General features: G+C 32.4%; 1 protein-coding gene across 1 annotated transcript; it reads right to left on the reverse strand.

Moving 5' to 3' along the window:
* Positions 1-1,106: 1,106 nt before the first annotated feature.
* On the reverse strand, positions 1,107-2,042 carry LOC144378365 (olfactory receptor 6C3-like). The gene has a single exon (XM_078052384.1). It carries the CDS (start codon positions 2,040-2,042, stop codon positions 1,107-1,109), a length of 936 nt encoding a protein of 311 aa, XP_077908510.1.
* Positions 2,043-25,796: the final 23,754 nt, after the last annotated feature.

Genomic DNA, 25,796 nt, shown 5'->3' on the forward strand with positions numbered 1-25,796 from the left:
TCATCTATAAATCATAAGAATTCCTAATGTCTCAGAAAGACATTAACATTTTAATTTCTTTTTTTAATATAATGGTTTTTTTAGTTGTTGATGGACCTTTATTTTATTTATTTGTATGTGGTGCTGAGAATTGAACCCAGTGCCTCACACATGCTAGGCAAGCACGCTCCCACATAGCCACAACCCCCTTCCAACATTTTAATATCTTATATTAGAATCCTTTGATTTCCAGATATTAGCAGACAGTTGAGATGTAAGGACTAAGAATTCTTTGAAATGTTTTAAAATCAGTATAATGATTTTTATTTTATAAATACTTAAATTCATTTTGTATTTTACTTTGTAAATTATACTAGTCTACACATTTAGAAATAAAATGTATTAGTCTTCAAGTTTTCTACTCAACATTACTTGGGAAAAAAATTATAAATGGAACAATTTAATTTGAAATACTCCTGTGGTATAACTATTAACTGATAACTCAAGACAAAAGTTTAATTGTTGAGTTGATGGTCATATGATTAATATAATTATAATGAAACTTAAATTTATATTTGCATATTAAACAAGGAACTCAATTTACAGAGAAAATGAAAGTGATGCCCTTTAAATTTTACAAATCTGTACATTTAAAGATACAATACAATAGAACACATTACCTATAGGGATTGAATTTAATGAATTCTACAGAACATTTAGAATTAAATACATTATGACATTATTAATATTCACCTTGAAAACATGAGAGAAATTCCATCTGAAGTACAATGTGGTGATATAAACAGAATTAAAACTATTTACTATATGTTTTAAATAAATACATGCCATTTCAAAAGAAAATTCTGTATTGGAAAACTTTGTCATACTTTTAAATAACTTGGTAAACAATATGTTGGATGTCCTTGGGTGTGGAAGTGGAAGGAATGGACCAGAAAAAATTTAAAATTAAGTATAATGTGACATTTAAAGAAATTATTAGTGAACAAGAATATTTAGTAAAGATATTTATGAATTTCAAGATTTTACTGAGTTGCTTTTTATAGTGTCCCTTGTTTTTTTTTTTTTGTTGTTGTTGTTGTTTGTTTGTTTCTTTACAAAAGTTTCTTTTATTTATTTGCAGAAAATACTACTCTGTGGAGCACATCCTTGAAGGCTTGCTTTACTTGCTGGTTCCTCAGGGTGTAGATGAAAGGGTTCAGCATGAGGGCAACAGAGGTGTTGAGAATAGCTACTCCTTTAGTCAGTGATGCCTTTTCTTTGGCAGATGGATTAGCATACATGAATATACAACTTCCATAAGAAATAGAAATGACAATCATGTGAGAGGAACAGGTGGAGAAAGCCTTTTTTCTCTGTCTGGCAAAGAGAATTCTCAAAATGGTCCTGATAATGTACATGTAAGATAAAACCACTAATGCCAAAGTGATTAGCAAAGTAACCAGAGCAAAGTAGAAACCAATGACTTCTAGGAGCCATGTATCTGAGCAAGACAGTTGTAAGAGAGGAAAATAATCACATGCAAAGTGATCAATGACATTGGAAGCACAGTAATCCAGCTGAAGCAGAAGCATCAAGGGTGGGAATATGGTAAGAAACCCACCCACCCAGGCACACAGCACAAGCAGGGTGCAGAGTTTCCTGCTCATAATGGTTGTGTAATGAAGGGGCTTGCAGATGGCAACATAGCGGTCATAGGACATGGCAGTGAGAATGTAAAATTCTGTCACTCCCATGAAGATAATGAAAAAAAGCTGTGCTGTACAATTGTTATAGGAAATGGTCTTATCCTGGGTGACAATAGCGCCTAGAAACCTAGGGATACAAACAATTGTAAATGAGATTTCTAAAAAAGAAAAGTTCTGGAGGAAGAAATACATAGGAGTCTGTAGATGAGAATCCACCAAGGTTAGAGTGATGATAGTCAGATTCCCAGTGACACTTAATATGTAAGTGATAAATAAAAACAGGAAAATTACAATCTGAATTTTAGGATCATCAGAAAGACCTAGGAACACAAATTCTGTGATCACTGTATGGTTCATCTCTTTCTCTTTCTTTCTGTTTTTCCCTGTCTCTGGGTCTCTCCTTTTTCCTCTTTTAAAGATATTGGGGATAAAAGAAATTAAAGAGAGAAGAAAGATATAATTATTATGAACAATACAGTCCTTATTGATACAATTTTGAAATATCTTCCATAATCTCTAACAATTTTATTTACATTATTACTCTCTTTGCATTATATTTTATGACATATTTGTAAGGCCACCTTGTTTGCTACTGGTTCTTTTATTTTAAATCTAGCAACAGTGTTTAGGGAATTTTTATAAATTAAGCCACATGATAGAGCGATGTTGAATAAAACCAATAATTTTTATGTTGAGTCAAATTTCTGCAAAATATTATTACCTTTTTTGTTGAAACAGTTATATGAATCATGAATTTTTCTTTCTTTTCCTGTGGTAAATATGTAAGTTCATACTACAACCTAAAAACAAAAATAAATTATCTTGATTTGATCAAATGGCAAAAGTAAAAATTTGAAGACTAAAGTAACAATCCATTATTCCTTTTATGATATAAGAAATCAATTAATAATTCTATTAAAATATGAAATACATTTTTAAAATATAAAATATTTGATTTAATTATTCATTGTATTTTAATATTACTGTTTTGGAGTAATTATCAAAATAACACAAGAACATTATATACATAGTATATATATAAATTTACTATAAGATAAATAATGTGATCATTTCATGTAGCAACCAGGGAATGTGATTACTTCTAGATTTATCTTATAATTCTATTAAAATCTTTAATGTTTGATGTCTTTGATGATTTTTTTAGAAATATATGTGTGTACATATATACACATATATGTACACACATATATACACACACACATATGAGGCACACATTACACAGAAATTTTTCATTCATGAGCTTAAAGGAACATATATTTATTTTTCATTTCATTTTGAAGCATAAATTTAAAATTAATACTTGCCTTAAATCTTGGCAGCTCTGTCACTTGGATTATAGCCCAGTATATTTTCCATTTGAACGTCATTCTTCCTTAGCCATTAAGTTTTATCTAAAAATGTTTTCTTCCTTAGACATTTTGTCCCACATGAGACACTCATTTCATGGATCCACTAATCCACTAGGATACCTAGAAATGTACAGGAAGACCTCTCCCATTCACCTTAACCCATTCAGTTAGTCCCCAGCTCTTCAAACACTGCCCTGGGTATACTGTTCTGTGGATTTGGTCCGGCTAAGTCATGACACCTGACTTTTCCACATTTTACATAGTAAAATTTATGCTGTGAAGGACAGACATTAGCAAAGTTCATGGTAATCAAATTTGATTTTATATTTTCTCCATTTTATGATGATGAAAGGGAATTATTTTAGGAAATAAAAATGTAACATCAGAAACCTTCAGAAAATGTAACAATATACTATCTTCCCCTTCATTCATTTGATCTAGAATTTTAAGAAAATAATATTTAAATAAAGAACAGAGAAAAATAAGACATTATTGGGTATTATAAGTATAGATTCTTACATCATAATCCTGTTCTCAATTGGTTGTACTTTATATCTCAAATATAAATACTTCAAGTCTACTTCTTTTGTTTTCTGAAGATTTGATCTCATGGGAACAAGATAAGTCCAAGCCACATCTCTGCTATCTTATTGACCTTGAGGGATTTCTGTTAGCCATCCTTCAGTTTCTCAGTAGGCTCCTAACTTTTCTCTATTGTGGATCTCCCTTGAGAATGGTTACATTTTTTTTTTGTATACCACAGAGAATCTACAATGCTCAATGCTATTCTACAAATTATTTATTTCCATTGATTGCAATTATGTAATATTTTATTATTATGTAATATTTCATGAACAACAAAAATAACTATGAAACATACTTTGTTACAAAACCTGAAATCTAATCTAAATCATATTTAATTATGTTTTTAAAATATAAACATTTTCTATGTATGCCTTTTTGATTGTTAATACTTTGTCATTGCTAGATGTTGGTTACCTGTAAACTAAGGATTACTCTATTATAATAAGTTAAAGAATCACTATTATAATGTACGTATTTTTCTCATACTTTAAGAAAAAATTATTACTTATTTTAACTAATTTCATCCTCATTATAAAGTAGAATATTTAATTGCCATATCAACTTTCCTAATCTTATGATTCCTCTTGGCTTTACATTTATTTAAAATCATTTCAACATTTTAATAAGAAATAACCACAATTTGATAAGCCTTTATTTATATGACAATCTGGTTAGTGGATTATACCTATTTATTCTCTTTCATGTTCTTCATGCTTCTCAAATATTTTCACAATAAAAATAAAATATCAGATGTTTCAGTGTTTCATTGCTGTGACTCAAATACCTGACAAGACCCAACTGAAAGGAGGAAAGCTATTTGGGGCTCACAGATTCAGAGGTTCAGTTCATGGTCTGTGAACTCCATTGCTCCTTGCCCCAGTGAGGCAGAATATCATGGTCAAAGGGCCATAGTGGAGTAGAACTTCTTACTCATGGAAGCCAGGAAGAAGGAGGAGAGAAAGAGAGAAAGAAGGAGGTGGCAAAGGGAAAGTAGAGGAGTTGGGGGAACAAGATAAAGTTGGTTCTCTTGTATTTTATGTTTAATTATATGGACATATAAATTTATAACTTTAAAAAGTTCTTTTATACCACATAGTATTTTACATAAACATATCAAGGAAAATTAAAATTGACAATTCTACCTCTGTGGAGTGCTTCAGTTAATGCAAATTGTTTTGGTATTTTGTTGTTGTTGATGTTGTTTTTTTTTTTTTTTAATTTGATTTCTTTTTTCTTATCTAGTACTTTTTCCAGATTGTTTCAGCACTTTCCTGCATTGGACCTGCAATAAATAATTTATAGAGTCTTCTTACATTTATTAGGAATTGTGAACTAAGAATCTAGCCCCGGTTTTATCATATTCAGCCTTTAAAATGCTGAAGTAAATTTCTTCTGTCTCTAGTTGCTTCAGGATTTTTAACATAACTAGGTGCTGTATTTTGTTCAAACTTATTTTTGCATCTACTGGGATGATACTATAATTATTGCCTTTAATTCTATTTATGTGCTAAATCACATTTATTGATTTATGTATGTTGAACCAATCAGAGCAATTAGGCAAGAGAAAGAAATTAAAGGGATACATATGGGAAGAAGTCAAATAATCTCTGTTAGCTGATAATGTAATCCTATGTCTACAAGACTTCACCTGAAAAAAGAAAGAAAGAAAGAAAGAAAACTCCAACAGATGACCTCTATTGCTGATAAATGAGTTCAGCAAAGTACCAGAATACAAGACAAAAGTTCATAAATCAATATATTCCCTATATATGAATGGTGGTATTGCTGAGAAAGAAATCAAGACTATTCCATTCATTGTAACCTCAAAAAAATTTATAAAACTCAGAAAAAATTGAACAAGACCTTAGAAGATAAAAAGATCTCCTATATTCTTTGATAGGCAGAATTAATTCTGTCAAAGTGGGAATATTATCAAAACCAACATTCAAATTTAATGCAACTTCCATCAAAATACCTATGACATTATTCACAGAAGTATAAAAAAACACTCCTGAAATTCATCTGGAAGATTAAGAGACCCAGAATAAAAAAGCAATCCTAAGCAAAAAGAGCAAGACTGGGTGCATTAGAATATCTAACCCAAAATTATGCTATGAAGTTATAATAACAAAAAAAAACATGTTATTAGCATCAAAACATAAAGATCATTGAAGTAGAATAAGAGGCACAGAGACAAACCCACAAACATAGAGCCATCTGATGCTTGACACAGGTGTCAAAAATATACCTTGAACTCCTTAGCCCATTTATTGATGGGGTTGGTAGTTTTTTTGTTTGTTTGTTTGTTTGTTTTTGTTTTTTTGGTGTTAATTTTTTTGAGTTCTTTATATATCCTGGAAACTAATACAATCGATCAACAGATATATGTGGAAAATATTCAACACCTCTAGTAATTAGAGAAATGTAAATCAAAATTACTCTAAAATTCCATCTTACTCTAGTCAGAATGGCAGTTATCAAGAATACAAGCAACAATAACTGTTGGCAAGGATATGAAGGAAAAGGTACACACAAACGTTGCTGGAGGGACTGCAAATTGGTACGACTACTCTGGAAAGTAGTATGGAGATTCATTAGAAAACTTGGAATGGAACTACTATTTGACTAAGGTATGTCACTCTGTGATCTCTACTCAAAGGACTTACAAACAGGATACTACAGTGAAACAGCCACATCAATGTTCATAGCAGCAAAATTCACAATAGTCAAACTGTGGAACCAACCTAAGTGTCCTTCAATAGATGAATGTATAAAGAAACTGTGGTATATATACACAATGCAATATTAATCAGCAATAGAACAATAAAATTTTGACATTTGCAGGTAAATGGACGGAGCTAGAAAATATTATACTAAGCAAAGTAAGCTAATCTCCAAAACCAAAGGCCAATTGTTTTCTTTGTTAAGTGGATGCTAATCCATAGTGGGGGTAGGGGTCAGGGGATGAATGTAGGAACTTTGGATTAGCCAAAGGGGCAGGAGAGAAGGGGAGGGAAAGAGGGATAGGAAAGATAGTGGAATGAGATGGACATCATTATCCTAGGTACATGTATGATTGCACAAATGGTGTGACCCTGTGACCCTACTTTGTGAACAACAAGAGAAGTAAAAAATTGTGCTCCATTTGTGTGCAATGAATCAAGGAGCATTCTGCTGTCATGTATAACTGGTTATGTTAAGGTCTGTAAACAAGTTGAAATAACACCTGGTATTTTGCCAGGGGAATGTAAGAGTTCGTAAACAAGTCTGGATGGTGCCTGGCAAAATGCCAGAGGGAGTGGTTTGAGAAGTAACAAAAGTGAGCCATTAAGTGTGGAGATTCCTTATTGGTTGACTGATGTATCTAGTTTATGTTAATTAGATAAGCTGTGTGAAATGTATAAATAGCTCTGTTGCCCTACAATAAATGGCTCCCTCTCCTGCTGTATCAACGCGCACAATTTATTTGTCACCCCCCCCCCCCCCGGCTATTCTGCTGCAGCCAGACTGCGGCATGGTTAGAACAAATAAATTATTAAAATTATATATATATATCTGTTGGATAAAAGCTAGCCTCTTTAACAACTGGTGGTAGGAAACCTGATCAGCCATATACAGAAGAATAAAACTAGATCCTGATCTCTCATTCTGCACTAAGTCAACTCAAAGTGAATCAAAGGTTCAGAAATCAGATCCAAAACGTTGCAACTTAAGAAGAAAACATGAGGTCAACACCCAATGTATTGGTGCAGGCACCAACTTCCCAAAGAATATCTACAAAGCTCAAGAAACAAAACCAAGAATAAATGAGTAAGATGGAATCAAATTGAAAAGCTCTTGTACAACAAAGGGAAGAATTAAGAGCACCAAAAAGAAACCTACAGAATGGGAGAAAAATTTTTCCAGCTACTCCTCTGACAGGGGATTAATATCTAGAACATATAAAGAACACAAACAGCACCGGTAAAATAAATACCTCAATTAATAACTGGGCAAAAGAACTAAACAGACACTTTTCAAAAGTTGAAATACAAATAGCCAACAAATAGACACAAAAAAATTCAACATTCATGAAAATGAAAGAAATGTAAATCAAAACTGTATTGAAAATTCATCACACTCCAATTAGAATTGCAATCATAAAGAATACAAATAATAAATAATTCTGTTGAGAATGTGAAGAAAAAAGTAAACTAATAGACTGTTAGTGGGACTGTAAATTCACACAGCCACTCAGGAAAGCAGTATGGAGGTTCTACAAAAGATTAGGAATGGAACTACTATATGACCCAGGTATTCCACTCTTCAGAATTCATCCTAAAGAACTAAAATCAGCACACTACAGTGATATATGCATGCCAATGTTAATCTCAGTGAAATTCACATTAACCAAATCATAGAACAAGGCTAAGTGCCTGTCAACAGATGAATGGATTAAGGAAATGTGATATGTAAACACAATAGAGTTGTTACTCAGTCATAAAGAAGAATGAAATCATGACATTTGCTATAAATGGGTAGACCTGGAGAATATAATGCTAAGTGAAATAAGCCAGATTCAGAAATGATTGGTCTCATCATATACAGAAGCCAAAACAAAATAAGGGCAGGGGGAAAGTGTAAGGGGGATCCCAAGAAAATTGATGTACTGAGGATCCCAATAAATCCCCAGCATCTTCAGACATCATTATAAAGATTTCTGAAGCTGTATTTCCTAGTGGTCTTGTCTGAGTACTGAGATGAAGAGAAACTCAAGACTTATTGTCAACATCTCCTAAAATTGTAATCACATTTTTCCAGTAAAAATTTTCAACTTTTGACTTACCATATATATTTTTGTATGCTGTTGTTTTCTTTCATTTTTCATTAGCTTTATTGATCCCTTTGGTTTATTATGGCCTATCTACTCTTGTATTTAGTAAGCAAAGGTTATTTTTATTTTTTTTTTGGTACAAACTTCACATCAAGCACTCTATTACATGCTTGAGAAACTATAATCAAGAAAAGTGACATAGACTTTAATTTGCATGAACTGGATGGAGGCACACTAAATAATAAACATAATAATTTTTGAAATTATGTTATTAGGTGATAAAATGCTATAAAAAATTAAAAGCTCACACACAGACTAGGCTAAGGATTATGTGCAGTCCTGCAGTACAGATAGGCTTAAGATTAAGTCAGATGTTTAGGATTTGCTCATTAAAATAGCAATGCTCAAACAAAGACATTAAGGAGATTTCAGTGACAGAAATTTTTATGACTGTGTCAGGAAAACACAAGAACTGAGATGATCATATAGAATTTATGACCTATAAGTTTTACTGAGAGGTTGTTTGTATGACTCAATATTTTATGTTATATGTCACACAAAGCCTCGTTACATATTATAGAGTCAATTAAAGATAATCAGTTTACGACTTGTTTTGTTAGTCCTCCTCAAATATTTTTAAAATATATCAAACTATACCTTTTCCCACTTAACCTGGTTCTAGAAGAATTAAGGGTGGGCTGGTTAACTATATGTGTCATCCTGGCTGGGTTAAGGGATACTCAGATGACTGATAAAATTTTATTTCTGGGTATGACTGTTAGGGTGTTCCCATTTGAATTGATGCACTGACTTAAACAGGAAGGGCCTTTCTGTTGTGAATGAACATCATTCTATCTGTTGAGAGCTTAAACAAAACAAAAAGGTAGAAGAAAGATGGAATTTTCTCTCTTTTTATCTGAGAAATCCAGCTACTCTTGCCTTTGGACAGTTCTAAGGTTTAAAACTCAGACAAGGCCTTCAGCTATGTACTACCCCACCTCAGATCTTTGTTCATGGGTTAGAGCTACACCATTGGCTTTGCAGGCATCCAGTTTGCATATGGCAGATTATGTGACATCTGTAACTATGGCTGCATGAGTCAAATCTTTCTAATAAATGTCTTTTTATATATCTATCTGTACCTATATCTCCTATCACTTCAGTTTCTTTGGAGAACTTTTACTAGTACACTCTCCTTTCCAGGAATTTAGAGAAAATATCTTTCAGGAATTAAGAACTGGATATTCTACAACTTCCTCTTAAGTTCAATATTAGAAAAATGATGTATCTTAAAATGAATTCTGTTTATACTTACTTAATGAGATTATGAGATCTGAGATTATGTTTGTTTTTTTTTTCAAAATATTGTTTAGCTTTTTAACATGTCAATTTTGTCAGCTTTGTGCATTCTATTTTGTAGTTTCTTGAAAATTTGATTTTGGCAAATTTCTATTTCTTGCCATTGTTGCTCTAGGAGTTAGGTCCCTTTATTTACATGCTGGGAGTGATTTCTGACACATCTCTCTTCTAACTGGTGATTTTAAAACAGCTGTTCTATAAGATCTAGGTGTTTAAACTACTCTACACCTGCAGAAGACTACATATTGGTAAAGAAAAAAGCCTGACATCCAGAGAGTTTATTTTTGTTTTATCATGATTCATTCTGTATATGCACTAGCTCAGAAAAATTTCTTCAAAATTGAATGTATTGATTTGTATTCTTCAGATAATATATGGTAACCATGACACCTGGCATATAGTAACTATGCGTAGAGGAAATGATCAACTCTTTATGAAAATATTAATTAGGGCAGAATTTTTCTCAAAGTGATAAAGCTACTGTTATATTTATAAAAGAGATTAATAAAAATACAGTTCTCTTGTTGCAGACTCTAGTTGACAAGAGAGATAAATTTCAAGGATCACTAATCACACAATGCAGATAGAACCTATTTCTACATTACAGACTAACATTTCCATCTATAAGGCAATCTTTTTCAGCCAATGACATCTTCTCTAAACTATCCTAATATTAGCTGATAAATTTGAAACATACATTACATTTGGGTTCTGTCGAATTTCGTATCATAAGCTTTCTCTAGAGATTGTAAAGAAAAAATATGTAGAATTTTGGCCTGGAAAATGGTCCAAACATGCCTGAAAGAAACTATGCATTCAACACTTTATTAGAAAAACTCAACTTCAGCAGACACCTGCTGGGAAGTAGCCAGAATATGTGCTCATTTAAAAAATATATGAAAGGTTTTGAATAGATATTTCTCCAAAAGAGCATATAAGGGGCCAAGAAGTATATAGAAAAAAGCTCAACATTATTGATCATTAGGGAAAATTAAATCAAAACTGTGAGATATCATGTCATACCTGTTAGTTCAGAGAGCTATTATACAAGAGAAAAAATGTACAACCATTGGGGAGGATGTGGAGAAATCAGAACTCTTGTCCATGGTTGATGAGAATATAAAATGGTGCAGTCATTATGGAGAACAGCACAGAGGCTCCTTTAACAATTTACAGTAGAACCAACTTATGATCTAGAAATCCCACTACTTTGTATAGATCCAAAATAGTGGAAATGAAGACCATAAAGAACTATCTCACCATCATGTTCATTGTATCATTATACACAACAAAGACATGGAAAAATATATATATATATATGTATATATATATATATATATATATTTCATTTTAAACACACACACATATTATTTTGTAAAAAGGCAATCTTGCCATAATGTACTTAGTGGTATAAGCCCAGTCATGGTAGGATAAACATTGAATCATTTTAACTATATGAAGTATCTAAACTAGACTCATAGAAGCAGAGAGTACAATGGTAGTGGCTACATGTTTGGCAGAAGAGGAAAAAGGAGTTATCATTGAAGAGGTCCATAGGATTTCCCTTATGCAAAATAAATAAATTCTTCAGATATAGTGTACAATATTATGTCTATATTTAAACATGATGTATCATGCCTTTAAAATGTGCCCAAGTGGTTAGATCTTATGTCACTTGTTCTTACCCTAATAACAATTTGTATCTGAAAATGTTCAAAACTATGTCAGTTGGATCTAGAGAAAACTATAATAATTGCTGGTAGTTAGTAATATAGAAAATCATTCTATATGCTTTACAGATTTGGTTTCATCCTCATAATAAGTTATTTATTTTTCATTAATCTGATAGCATACCTTATTTATTGGTTAAGAAGTATGTACTTACAGGTTATAAAAACCTAAGGTTATTCAACTATTTACTTCTTAACATAAAAATTGTAATTCATTTGGAAGAAATGTAATTTAGAAGTCATTTATAATTTCCTCCAAAGTTTAGAGTCTCCTTCAAGCTTGTATCACTTTTTATCTCAATAAATTTCATACTCAATCTCTCAATTAATTATAACATTAAGAATGTACCTTCATTGATAGAATTACAGTATGTTTTCTCAAATTTTAGAATATGTCTCAGTACCATATTCTTAAGTTTTGTACACACACACAGATGCATACAGAACTTTCTTTTTTTACCTTAGACATTATTTTAGATTTGTAAGCATACAACCTGGAATAGAAATTTTAACAAATAAAACCATAACTTTATATATAATGAAATATTTTGCAATGGAGCTTGTATTTTATACAAAACAGAAATGTAAAATATTTTACTTAAGTATTTAAGTATTTACTTAAGTAACTTAAAATATTTTATTTAAGTAAACTTGGAAATATGCCCTGTTTCTAACTAGTCCAAAACATGAGAAGGCTATCTAAACCCATACCTAAATATTTATTCACATATATAATATATTTAAAGGATATATACACATTTCATATACACATACATGCATATATCATGTTTTGGATTAGTTTCAAATAATGTATGTATTTATGAATATATATATTGATATATATATACACACATGTGAATACACACACACACACACAAGAAGACATATACACATATAAGCATGCTCACATTCAAAAAGGAGCTTACTCAAGATAGAATTTGAGAAAATAAATTTATTGCATATATCTAACGCTTATTTCTTCACTATTTTCTATAGCATGTGTTCATTAGATCTTCGTTTGTTTATATGAATATGTATGTATATACTTATATGTATGCCTACTTATACATCTATGGAGAGATTGTAGGATTTGGAAATATGAAAGACTATTTACCACCCAAGTCTAAAGATGTATTATTAATGATCCATGTTACTTTGTGAATAGAAAAATAACAAGTTTCTTGGTTTATTTTTATTTTTAATTTTTGAATTATTATTAGGATTCTTTTTTTTTAATTATTGTGGTGCTGGGGACTGAACCTAGGACCTTGCAGATGCTAGGCAAGTGCTCTACCATAGAGCTGCAACCCCAATCCCATTTCTTGGTTTTATATGAAATAAAAAAATACATTTTTTCATTCACTTATGTAGCATTTAAGATATTTCCTAGAAAAAATGCAAGAAAATTCAAGGGAATTTCTGTAAAATATATATGAAATTCCAATTTATATCTTTAGTTGTGTTAAAAATATATCGATATCTTTAAGTGGTGTCTCCTATATAAGGGGTATGTTGTTTTTTTTTTTTTTCCTGAACAGAACTCAAATTGCAATTTTCTTTGTAAAATAATTATTGATTGGGGCTGGGATTGTGGCTCATCAGTAGAGCACTTGCCTAGCATGAATGAGAGCTGGGTTTGATCTTCAGCACCACATAAAAATAAAGGCATTGTGTTGTGTCCATCTACACCTAAAAAATAAATATTTAAAAAAATAATTATTGATTGTAGTAGAAGATAGGAAAGGCAGCAGAATAAAGCAGACACTAGTATTGCAATACGTAAAACAGTGGATGTGTAACTGACGTGATTCTGCAATCTGTATACGGGGTAATGGGAGTTCATAACCCACTTGAATCAAAGTGTGAAATATGATATGTCAAGAACTATGTAATGTTTTAAACAACCAACAATAAAAATTTTAAAAAAAGAAGTTATGATAAATAAGCACCAGAAAAATGGGGTGTCAGAAAGTGATAAGAAAATTATTTAAGCCTATTGATATGATAAATTAGACTTATTGATTTCTGTATGATTAATCAAACTTGCATCCTTGGGAGGAATTCCACTTGATCATGGTGTACTATATTTTTGGTACGTTTTGTACTCAATTTGCCAGAATTTTATTGAGAATTTTTGCATCTATGTTCATTAGAGATATTGGTCTGAAGTTCTCTTACTTTGATGTGTCTTTGCCTGGTATGGGAATCAGAGTGATATTGACCTCATAGAATGAGTTTGGAAGTGCTGTCTCTTTTTCTATTTCCTAAAATAGAGTATTGATATTAGTTCTTCCTTAAAGATCTTGCGGAACTTGGCTGTGTACACATCCAGTGATGGGCTTTTCTTGGTTGGTAGGTTTCTGATGTCATCTTCTATTTCATTACTTAAAATAGGTCTGTTTAAATTCTGTATATCATCCTGACTCAATTTGGGCAAATCATATGGCTCTGGAAATTTGTTGATGTCTTCAATATTTTCTATTTTATTGGAGTAAATATTTTCAAAATAATTTCTAATTATCTTCTGTATTTCTGTAATGTCTGTTGTAATATTGCCTTTTTCATCACACATGTTAGTAATTTGAATTTTCTCTCCTCTTAATTAGCATGACTAAGGGTTTGTCAATTTTATTTACTTTTTCAAAAAGGCAACTTTTTATTTTTTCAATTGTTTCTTTTGTTTTGATTTCCTTGGTTTCAGTTCTGATTTTAATTATTTACTGCTTTTGGTGTTAATTTGTTCTTCTTTTTCTAGAACTTTGAGATGTAATATTAGGTCATTTATTTGTTGACTTATTCTTTCTTTAAGGAATGAACTCCATGCAATGAACTTGCCTCTTAGTACTGCCTTTATAGTGTCCTAGAGATTTCTACATGTTGTATCAGTTTTCTCATTTATCTCTAGGGATTTTTTTAATCTCCTCCTTGATCTATTTTGCAACCCATTGTTCATTCAATTATTTAGTCTCCAGGTGTTGGAGTATATTTTATTTTTTATTTTATTATTGATTTTTAATTTCATTCACTTTTGATCTGATAGAATGCAGGATAGTATCTCTACTTTTTTTGTATTTGCTAAGAGTTGCTTTTTTGCATAATACATGGTATAATTTAGAGAAGGATTCATGTGCTGCTGAGAAGAAAGTGTATTCGCTCATTGAGGCATTACATTCTATGTATGTCAATTAAGTCTAAATTCTCAATTGTACTATTGAACTCTACAGTTTCTTTGTTCAGGTTTTGTTTGAAAGATTTATCCAGAGGCGAGAGAGGTGTGTTAAAATCACCCAAGATTAGTGTGTTGTGGTCAATTTTACTCTTGGACTCCAGAAGAATTTTTTTGATGAACATAAATGTTCTATTGTTTGAGGGATATGTATTTATAATTGTTATGTCTTGTTGGTATATGGTTCCCTTGAGCAGTATGGAATGTCCTTTTTTATCCCTTTGGATTAGCTTTAGCTTGAAGTCTACTTTATTTAATATGAGGATGGAAACCCATGCTTGCTTCCATGGTCCATGTGACTATGATTTTTCCCAAATTTTTCCGTTTGGTTAGTGTATGACTTTTCCTACGAGGTGAGTCTCCTGGAGGCAGCATATTGGTTGTTATTTATTTATTTATTTATCTTTTTAATCCAATCTACACTCTTTTCAAGATTATGTCTTTTGATTGATGAGTTTAGGCCATTAACATTTAGGGTAATTATTGAGACATGATTAATCTATTCCCAGCCATTTTTGTTTATTTTTGATAATTAACTTTATGAGCTTTCTTCTTTGATTAGCTTTTTCTTTAGTATAACACCTCTCTCTGCTTATTTTGATTTTCTCTTCATAGAATGTTTTGTCAAGGATGTTCTGTAGTGCAGATTTTTGAGTTGTAAATTCTTTTAACTTTGTTTTTCATAGAAGGTTTTTATTTCATCACTAAATCTAAAGCTTAATTTTGCTGGATACAACATTCTTGGTTGACATCCATTTTGTTTCAGAGCTTGATATATCTTTTTCCAGGATCTTGTAGTTTTCAGAATCTGGTTTGAAAAATCTGCACATAACAAAACTGGTTTTCCATATATATAATCTTATTCCTTTCTCTTGTGGCTTTTAATATTCTCTCTTTATTCTGTATATGAGACATTTTCATTCTAATTTGTCTTGGTGTGGATCAGTTGTGATTTCTTACATTTGGTATCCTCTAAGCCTCTTAACTTTGGTTTTCCAATTAATTCTTGATGTTGGAAAAATTTTCTGATACTATTTTATTGAATAGATTTCTTTGGTTTGGAATTCTATGCTTTCCTCTATCCCAATAACTCTCAAATTTGGACTTTTTATGCTATCCCTTATTTTTGAATGTTCTATTCATGGTTTCTTACCATTTTCACTATGTAGTCTACACTCTTTTCAAGATTATATATATTTTTTGCCTTAATTATCTGAGATCCTGTCTTCCAAGTGGTCTAATCTGTTGGTGAGGCTTTCAATTGAACTTTTAATTTAGTTTATTGTTTCTTTTATTTCAAGAATTTCTGTTATTTTTTAAACCTCTATTTCCCTATTGAGTAATCTTTTGCTTCCTGTATTTGCTTACATAGCTCTTTATCAAAATGATCTCTTGCTGACTATATTTGCTTCCTTATATCATTCTTTAATTCACAGAACATTTTAATTATGTATATTCTGAACCCTCCTCTGCAATTTCTTCTGCTGTTCTATCTATGGGTTCTAATAATGTGGTATCTTGATTTGTTTGGGGCACTTTCCTCCCTTGTTTATTCATGTTGCTTGTGTGTCTACCCTTCCAGCACTGTGGACCCGAGGCATTACTATTTTTACCCTATAGACTTATAGAGTCCCTGTAGATTTCCAATACCTCTCCATTGAGTGGAAGGACAATGTTAACAGACCCCAATATAAAAATATACAACTTTAAAAACAATTAGTTTCTATTAAGATGTTTACAGTTTGATCACAATGCACAGAAATAGTGAATTCAATTATTATCTACAATATAATCAGTAGGTTTGTAAAAGGGTTTACACTTTCTGATGGTGGACATAGAACTGAGAATGAAGAGTAGAATGATGTGCTGAGGCAGTAAGAGGTGAGGATATAGAGTTGTCATATCTTAGGAAGCGTGGAAGAGAAATCTAAATATGAAGGTTATTAGTAGGAGAATAGTCAGGAAGTAATTTTGGGTAGACAAGTAAGTGGGAAAACATTATAGCACATAAAACAAACACACATTATATATTAAGATTAAAAATCTGAAGAAATGCATGAAAAATCTGCTGTGAAGGAAGACATAAAAAAAATGAACATTTTCTTGAGCACATCACAAAAGAATAAATACTTCTATAGAAAGTTTTCAAAGACCAAAGAAACAGGCTTAATGAAACTAGAAGCAGTAGATCTAATATCAATAATTTGGGGAGGTATACTATGCTTTTATGTAAAAATGTATAAAGATTCAATGAATTGTTTCTATTTGCTAATAAAACATAAACATGATAAAATTATGAGCATTCATAATTTTTTGAAAGAATAATTCAATACTGAATAAGGTGTATATGATTCTTTGAGAGGTTTACATCCATTATTTAATTTTCTCTTCTCTTTTGAATTCCATCATGAATATATTCATACTGATGAAAATAGTACTTGTAGTATTATAGCCAAATATGATGGGAACCAGGACATTGGCTGCTTCTCAGTCTTTAGTGGGGTCTATAGTTGGTGGGTCAAACTAGGAGTTTGGGCAGCTACTGATGCTTTCTGATCCCTCTATGGGATCAGAAATGTCTCTAAGACCTGTTCAATGGAATTGAAATGGTAACAGAGATCTATTTCAGGGCACTTCAGTCAAACTCAGAGGGAAAGAAAATGTTTCCATGTCTTTTAGGGATACCATGCTGTCCTTTATCTTGTTTAAAATAGCCCTCACCTATCTTGGGATTCAAGAGGGTTTCACAAGCTCCTACCTACCTCTGAAAGATCCTATATAGGCACTTATTGGATAGCTACCAAATTATTTTTCCTCTGAGAATTATGAGCAGGGCACCTCTTCTTACACAGTCTTGATGACATCTTGGTCTTTAGATTTTCTTATACTGCTTTTGAGTAAGCTAGAATTTCTGGTTACACCTCAATATATCTGCATGTAGCACAACTCAACATCTATGTAGAATTTACATGTTGGTTAATTTTCCTTAATCTGAGTAATACCCAATCACTAAATTACCACTTCATTTTTAATTCACATCATGATCTATTTCAGGACTCATTCTGCTAGCACAAAATGACCATGCTGGATGCAACCATCACTGATCAGCAAAGACTTTATTCAGCAATGAAGTCATGTATCTAACAGACCCACTTTCCAGATGGAAAATAAGACACTGGCCAAAGGTAGAATCTTAGTTTACTGATGTTACATTGGAGAAGACTTAATTATTGGTAGAACATGTCAGTTTGAGCCCTCAGGAAACAGGTTTGTGAGAATTTGAATATTTTTTTAACTGGGCAATATTTTTACATGGGGAAGAATGGAGGGTCTGGGGTCAGTATTTAGTGCTTATCTCTTTCCCTTCAGAGTCCCATTGTATTGTCACTAGGAAAAGATTTATTTGGGAAAAGATCAATGCTTTTGCTTTCTCCCAGCAACGGCCATTTTAGGCTTGATGGATATCCCCTTCCCAGGGATTGTCCTGTCACTGAAAGGATGTATTGGGAAAGGATCAATCTTATCAATGATCTTTCTCACTCCTTCTTCCCAAGCCACACTATTTTGGAGTCTGTCATTTTCCATTTCTTATATATTCACTTTTCTGTCTTTCTGGACACTGCAAACTTTCATTTTTCTTTTGGTTTTCTTTTGGTTTATCTCTTCATATTATCAGTTTCTATCACAACTTTCATGTTTTGGCAACATAAAGATTTTTTCAAAGAAAAATCTGAGTTCTTTACTTTATGAAGACTCTTTTTAATTTATATTATTGATAGCATAACTATGTATATAATCTAACTTATTTTAGTGACCATTGTATTAGCTTACTATGATGGTTGTGACAAATTATCACAAACTGACTGACATGAGACAATAAAAAAATTATCTTTTCATGTATCTTGGAGTCCATAAGTCTAAAATAACTTTTACTGGGCAAAAATCAAGGTGTTGGCAATAGCATGCCCTTTGCATGTTACTGTTCTAGAGTAAAGTCTATTCTTTGCCTCTTCCAGGTTCTTAGGGCTGCTATTGTCACTTGACTTATGATCATCTTATTAAATCTCCAACTCTGTCATTACATCATTTTCTATTCTTCTGTTCTGTTCTTCTCTTCTCACTTAAAGGACACTTATAATTGCATTAGGGCTCATCTAGTTAATCCAAGATCTTCCCCATATGAAGATCACCCAAGACTTTCATAATAAATACTCTCAAGCAATAGGAACAGATAGAATTTAGCTCAACATAAAAGCCCATGTTTATAATCTCACAGATGATCTCATACTCCATGGTGAAAAACAAAAGCAAAATTTTCTGCAACACCAGAAACAAGGAATTGCTGACCAATCTTACCACTTCTATCCAACATAGTACTGTAAATTCTAGCTGGAATATCCAGTGCCAAGAAAAAGAAATCAAATCAGATATGATAAAATAATGCTTTTTTAAAAAAATACTGGGTATTGAGCTAAAGGGTACTCTACCAGTGAACTACATTCCCAGTTCCCTTTATTTTTTTATATTGAGACAGAGTCTCACTAAATTACCCATACTTTAAATCCTCTTTCCTTAGCCTCTTAAGTAGCTATGATACTAGGCATGAACCTATGATAATAGGCATGTACCTATGGCCAGCGAAATTACTTGTATTTAATGACAAAATAATCTTATAAATAGAAAATCCTAAGCATTCCAAAATTAAATCACAACAAATAACCTTTGTTAAAACTGTTGCTAAATGTAAATTTGTAGGATACAAATCAACATACAAAAAGCAGTTAATTTTCTGTACACTAAAAACAATCTGAGACTCTAAAACAGCCGTAATGTGATGAGAAATGTGGGACCTGGAGTCTCCCTCCTCCTACACTCACACTGAGCAAACAGTACAAATAGATCAGTTCCATTCAAGAGAAAACCAGAATCCAGTTGAAAAACTCCTACAGACCAGACAACTGAGAAAACTGGCATACCAAAAGTGGGTAGGAAAAGCAGAGATAGTCTTGTGCTCTAAACTTAAGTAAGTCACCTTATAATTGGGATAGAAATTCCAATTCTCAGCTTCTTTACAAAAAGTGAACAGCTTACATCCACATATAGTATTCACCTTTAACAGTTCTTTTCAAAGAGCTTATCTTCTACATAACCCCCATTTGAGGATTGGCAAGGACAGAAAAGTGGAGGGTTCTCCTGACACCCAAAGAGCAAAGTAGAGGTTCCCAACCATTAAAGCACTCTTAGAAGCTGTACCTCTTGGATCAGCCCAGTTTCAAACTTCCTCATGGTAAGGTTTCGCATCAACCTTTTCTAGCAGTTCCCTGTGGCTCTGGACTCTTACAATGCACTATCTGGGAGCCTACATATGAATGAAGAATAAAACTTTTTAACCCTATTTCTTTGTTTTCTTTTGTTTTCTATCAGGGATTAAACTCAGGGGCACTCAACCACTGAGCCACATCCCCAGCCCTTTGTTATATTTTGCTTAGAAACAAAAATCTCACTGAGTTGCTTAGCACCTCAATGTTGCTGAAGCTGGCTTTGAACTCCCAATCATCCTGCCTCAGCCTTCTGAGCTGCTGGGATAACAGACATGGGCTACAGTGCCTGGCTGACCCTATATTTTTGCAACTGTATTCAAAATACCTGACAAGAGAACAACTTAGAGGAGAGGAAGTTTAGTTTGATTCATGGTTCCAGAGATTCAGTCCATGGTCAGCTGAGTTCATTGCTACATCTGAAGTGAGGAATAACATCATACCAGAAGGGCATGGTGGAGGATGCTACTCTGTTCATGGCAGACAGAAAGCAGAGAGAGGGAGGGAGAAAAGGAGACACAGAGAACAACTCTTTCAGAGAATGCCCTCAGTGACCACATTCTCTAGCCCTACTCCACCTGTCTACAGTTATTACCCACTCAATTAAAACTAGAATGGACTGACGGTTACACCACTCACAATCTAATAATTATACCTACAAACATTCCCACATTGTCACAGGAATTTGGGGAGAATACCCCAAATCCAATAAGAATACTCAAATGGGACATTTGGCACTCCCTGCACTTTCTTCCCTAGATTTCTCCAATGATAATTCTATTCCTAAAATCTCTCCATGGAAAGAAGTTGGAGGGTGCTGCTACCAAGAACAGGAGAGATGGCACTCCCCACACCTTCATCGATGGTTTACTCCTGGCATAAATATATGTAATCTTTCACTAAATGAGGCTAGAGTACCTTCATCCTGCCTCAAAAGAAATAGGACGCTTTTTGTACATCATATTCCATGGTTTGCTTCAGCAATAACTGCAGACCACAAGTCTCCCCTTGTTACCAGAGTGTGAGACTTCTGCTTGCTTTTTGCACATTCTTCTTCTGCTTCCTTCAGGGATAGTAACAGCCCTACAATCTCTCCATGGATCAAGGTTTTCCATCAGTGAGACCAGAAAGGACACCCACGCCCACTCCTTGTCTTTACTTCTCCAGACTTGTTCCTGAGATTTATTCCTATGATCATTCACTGAAAGAAGGCAGAGAGACCTCAACATTCCTAAAAGACAAAGTTCACCTTCCTCTCTAGATTGCTTTAGCAATAAGTATATACCAGAAGCATATCCTTACTAGAAGGATGTGAGACCTTTGCTTATTTAGGCAGGAGAGTGGGTACTCACCACATCTTCTTCCCTGGATTGCTCTAGCAATAAATCCAGATCTTTAAACTCACTCTGCATATAGTTTCTGCAAACACTCAGTGTCTCAATTTTTCAGTATTCACCAAGGTTATTTATTACTAAATCATTGTATTCTTGGAGTTGACAGAGTTCAGAAGTCCTGCATCTCCTAAATTATGAAGAATAAAAAGGTGAATTTAACATTTGCAAATTATCTCTCTAGATTGAAAATGAGAAGGGTGATCAAGGGTGCAGGTATCTGTTTGATAGCCAATGCTTATCTTATCACAATTTTAACTAATTTTAAAATTCATATGCATTCAGAAAAGACCCCAACAAGCCAAAGCAATCTTGAGCAAACAGAACAAAACTATAACCCTAAAGTCCCCTGATTTAAAAACACATTATGAAAGCATTATATTAAAAACAGCATGACACTGGCATATATAATCAGAAATGACAAGAAACAGAAAAGGATAAAATGCCCAAATATAAACCCCAAATCAGTTTATCTTTAACAAAATTGTCATGAACATACAACGGAGAAAGAATATTTTTTTAAAATAAATAGTATTGGAGAAACTGAATATCCACATACAGAAGGGCAAAGCTGAAGTTTCATCTCACACAGTAAAATTGGACTTCTAAACAAACATCTATACAAAATGGATAAAATACTTAAATGTAAGAACTAAAAGTGTTGAGGTGCCAGGAGGAAACATGGATGAGCTCAGGGCATTGCTTTGGACAATAATTTATTGGAAACAACTCTCAAAACACAGGCAGCAAAAGCAAGAATAGACAAAAATGAGATGACAACAAGCTACAAATATTCTCTATGGTCAAGGAAACAATTAACAGAGTAAAGAGGCAACCATGGAATGAGAGGAAATATCTGCCAATCATATATCTGACAAGGGACCAATACCCAAGACACATAAGGAATCAAAGCAACTAAAGAGCAAGAAAACAAATAATTAGATTTAAAAATTGATGAAGAGGGGCTTGTGGCTCATTTGTAGAGTGCTTCCCTAGCATGTGCAAGGCACTGGATTTGATTCTTAGTACCATATATAAATAAATAAAAATGGTCCATCAACAAGTAACAAAAATATTTTTAAAAATTGGCAAAGAATCAGAACAGACATTCCTTTAAAGAAAAAAAGCAAATAGCAAACAAGTTTGTGAAAACCTGCACAGCCTCTCTAATCATCAGTGAAATTCAAATTAAAACCACAATAAAATATCACCTCACAAATTTTTGAATGCCTGTTGTAAGAAAGATGAGTGATAACAAGTGTTGGTAAGGAAGTGGAGAAAAGGGAACTCTGAACACTGTTGGTGAGAATGTACATTATTAGTACAGCAATTTGAGACTATAGTATGGTGGTTCCTCAAAAAACTAAAAACAGATTGCTTTATACTCCAGTCATCATACTCCTTCATAGTCCTGGTTATATATTAAAAGGAAATGAAAATGGTATAACAAAGAAACATGTACACTCCCATGTTTATTGTGACTCTACTCACAATATCAATTTAGTTGCTCATCAGGGTATCAATAAATAAATAAAATATGTTGTAAAATATACATAAATACACACATACGAAGGAATATTACTTGGCCACAAAATGATGAAATTTTGTCTTTGGCTGAAAAGTGGATGTAACTGAAGGACATTATGTTAAGAAATATAAGCCTGGAAGGGGTTGTATCTCAGTAGGTAGAGCTCTTGCCTAGAATGGGTATTCGATCCTCAGCACCACATAAAATATAAATAAATAAAAAGTTAAAATCTTAAAGAGAAAGAGAGAGAGAGAGAGAGAAGCCAGATGCAGAAAGATAATATCACATGTCCTCTCTCAGATGTAGAAACTTAAGAAAGTTAATTTGAATGTAGAACAGTGACCAGCAGAGTTTAATAAGAGTTAGAGTGTGTCAAGAGTGAGTAAAGGAGTCTGGATTTGATTAGCAAACACTGAATGCATGTGTTGAGATGTTATTTTGAACCCACAATTAATGCATGATTACCAAAAATAAAATGCATTCAAAAATTAAGAAAAAATAATCAATACATGGTGAAAATGTCTATAGTTTGGCAAATAACAAAGTAAGATGTTAACTACTTTAAGTAGTTAAAGTTAGACACTTTAACTCAGTGTCTTTTTCAACTATACCTAAACAAAAATAACTGGAAGAAAATGGTCCAGTATATGAATGAATATTTAAGAGTTTGAATACCACAAAAATTTAACCTTTATTTTATTTCTTATTTGCAGGATTTCTTAAAAAAATTATCAACTTTTAAATCATAAACACATCTATAGAAATTATTCAGTATTTCCAATAAACTTGCTAGAAATGTGATCTAGCCCATTAGTATTGGCATCATCTGACAACATGTTCGAAATTCCAAACCTAATGAAGAAAAACTGTTATTTAAAAATCTGATGGTTCTCAGACATCATGACGAAATTATTGTATGCTCAACGAGATAAGTTTTATTCCTAGATGTCTACCCTTTCACTTTTCATTTATTTCATGTGTTTTACTTTAGTAACTTTTCATCTTAATCATTCCCATGTTTAAGCAAAACAGAGCACCTTTTTAAATAAAAACATTTGCTGTTTTTGCAATGTCTTTTAGATACTATTTTTTAAATAAAAATGGTGATTTAGTAGATCTACTACTTAAAATATGTTTATCTTTGAATAGAAACATATAATATGATCTTATTAAGCCTATAGATAGATCATTCAGTAAAAAATCAATGAAACATCAAATTCTCCAAAATTTAATTTTCTCAATGAAAAAAAATTAGTTAAAATTGTTCAAAGGGTTCATTAACTATGCATTACTTGAGAAGCTGTAATTTCAAAATTTATTATTTAAATCTTCACTGACATTGATATCATTTGGATATGAAGTGTTCCTTCAAATCTTCTGTTAATTCTGGGATTTTCAGAGATGAAAAGATTGAATTATAAGAGCTGTAACTTGATCAGTCCATCCTATTTTGAATGGACTGGGTGGTAGTTGTAGTCAGAAGGGGCATGACTGGAAGAGATGAGTGCAGGCCATGGAAAGGTGAATCCTCCTTATTACCCTCTTCTGCTTTCTAACCCTGAAATGATTCGATCAGCTTTCCTCCCCTGGGCCCTTCTGCTGTAATGTGCTGCCTCATTTTGAGCTCAGCGCAAAGGAGTTGTCCATCTTAGGCTGGGGCCTCTGAAACCATGAGCCCCATACAATTCACCACTGCAATGTGTTCTTGTAGGTACTTTGGTCACATCAATGAAAAGTTAACTATAACAGACATGTATCCTCGTGTTTTACACTAAGACATCAAAAAATAAATTAATCTGATGACATTAATCATCATGTTAAGGAATCAAGTGTAAATAAAAATCTCTCAAGAAAAATATGGCTGGGATAAAAATGCAAAAGATAAATATAAAAAGGAAATTTTAAAAATTCATTCATAATAATATGAAAAGGACTATTTTAGGAAGACATTTAACTAAGGTGTTGATAGCCTAGTGCACTAAAAACTATTAAACCTTGATGAAAGAATATTAGGAATACATAGGTAAATGGAAGACATCCCATGTCCATGGATTAGTTAATTTGTTATTATTAAAATGCCCATACAAAGCTTTCCATCATGATTTATAGGGTCAGTGTAACTCGATCAAAATTCCAATTACATTTTTATTGGAAAAATTACCTTTTTTTATTGCCAGTATATCTATTTTACATTTTTATTGGCAAAATTACCTTTTGATTGCCAGTATATCTATTTAGTGTTTAAAATGTTGTTAGTTTGACTTAGAAACTGAATATTTAACTTGAATTAAAAATATATATCCTTCCTCATATGGGTATAGTAGCTATTTTCTTAGGCATTATTGTCTTAACTTGTCTTTTCAACAGCTGGTTAAAAAAGACATTTAATATACAAATGATTGTGTTGGAAAGATGATTGAGTTTGACTTCAATGGCAAGGTTCATCCTTTATGGTTATATGGTTATATTAACTTTGACAAATATATAAAATTATGCAACTACTACCAACATCAAAATAAAAAGTATTCCTGTCACTCCCAATTGTTCCCTCATGATACTTTTCTAGTCAGTCTCTGCCTCCAGCCCAAAAAAACCATTCCCTGATTATATTTCTGTCTCAATAGTTCAGTATTTTCCAGAGTTATATAAATGGAATTATATAGTATTTTGTATGATTATAAAACCAATTTAAATCACTTTTTTTCACTCAGTATACAGTTTTTAGGATTCATTCATGTTTTATACATATTGGTATTTCATTCAATTGTATGTGTAAATCACTTTGGGATTT

The sequence above is a fragment of the Ictidomys tridecemlineatus genome, chromosome 6, assembly GCF_052094955.1.
Source record: "Ictidomys tridecemlineatus isolate mIctTri1 chromosome 6, mIctTri1.hap1, whole genome shotgun sequence".
Taxonomy (NCBI): Eukaryota; Metazoa; Chordata; class Mammalia; order Rodentia; family Sciuridae; genus Ictidomys; species Ictidomys tridecemlineatus.

Bases quoted from the DNA above. Each gene is read 5' to 3' on its own strand.
- LOC144378365 (XM_078052384.1), bottom strand. From the start codon at position 2,042: ATGAACCATACAGTGATCACAGAATTTGTGTTCCTAGGTCTTTCTGAT.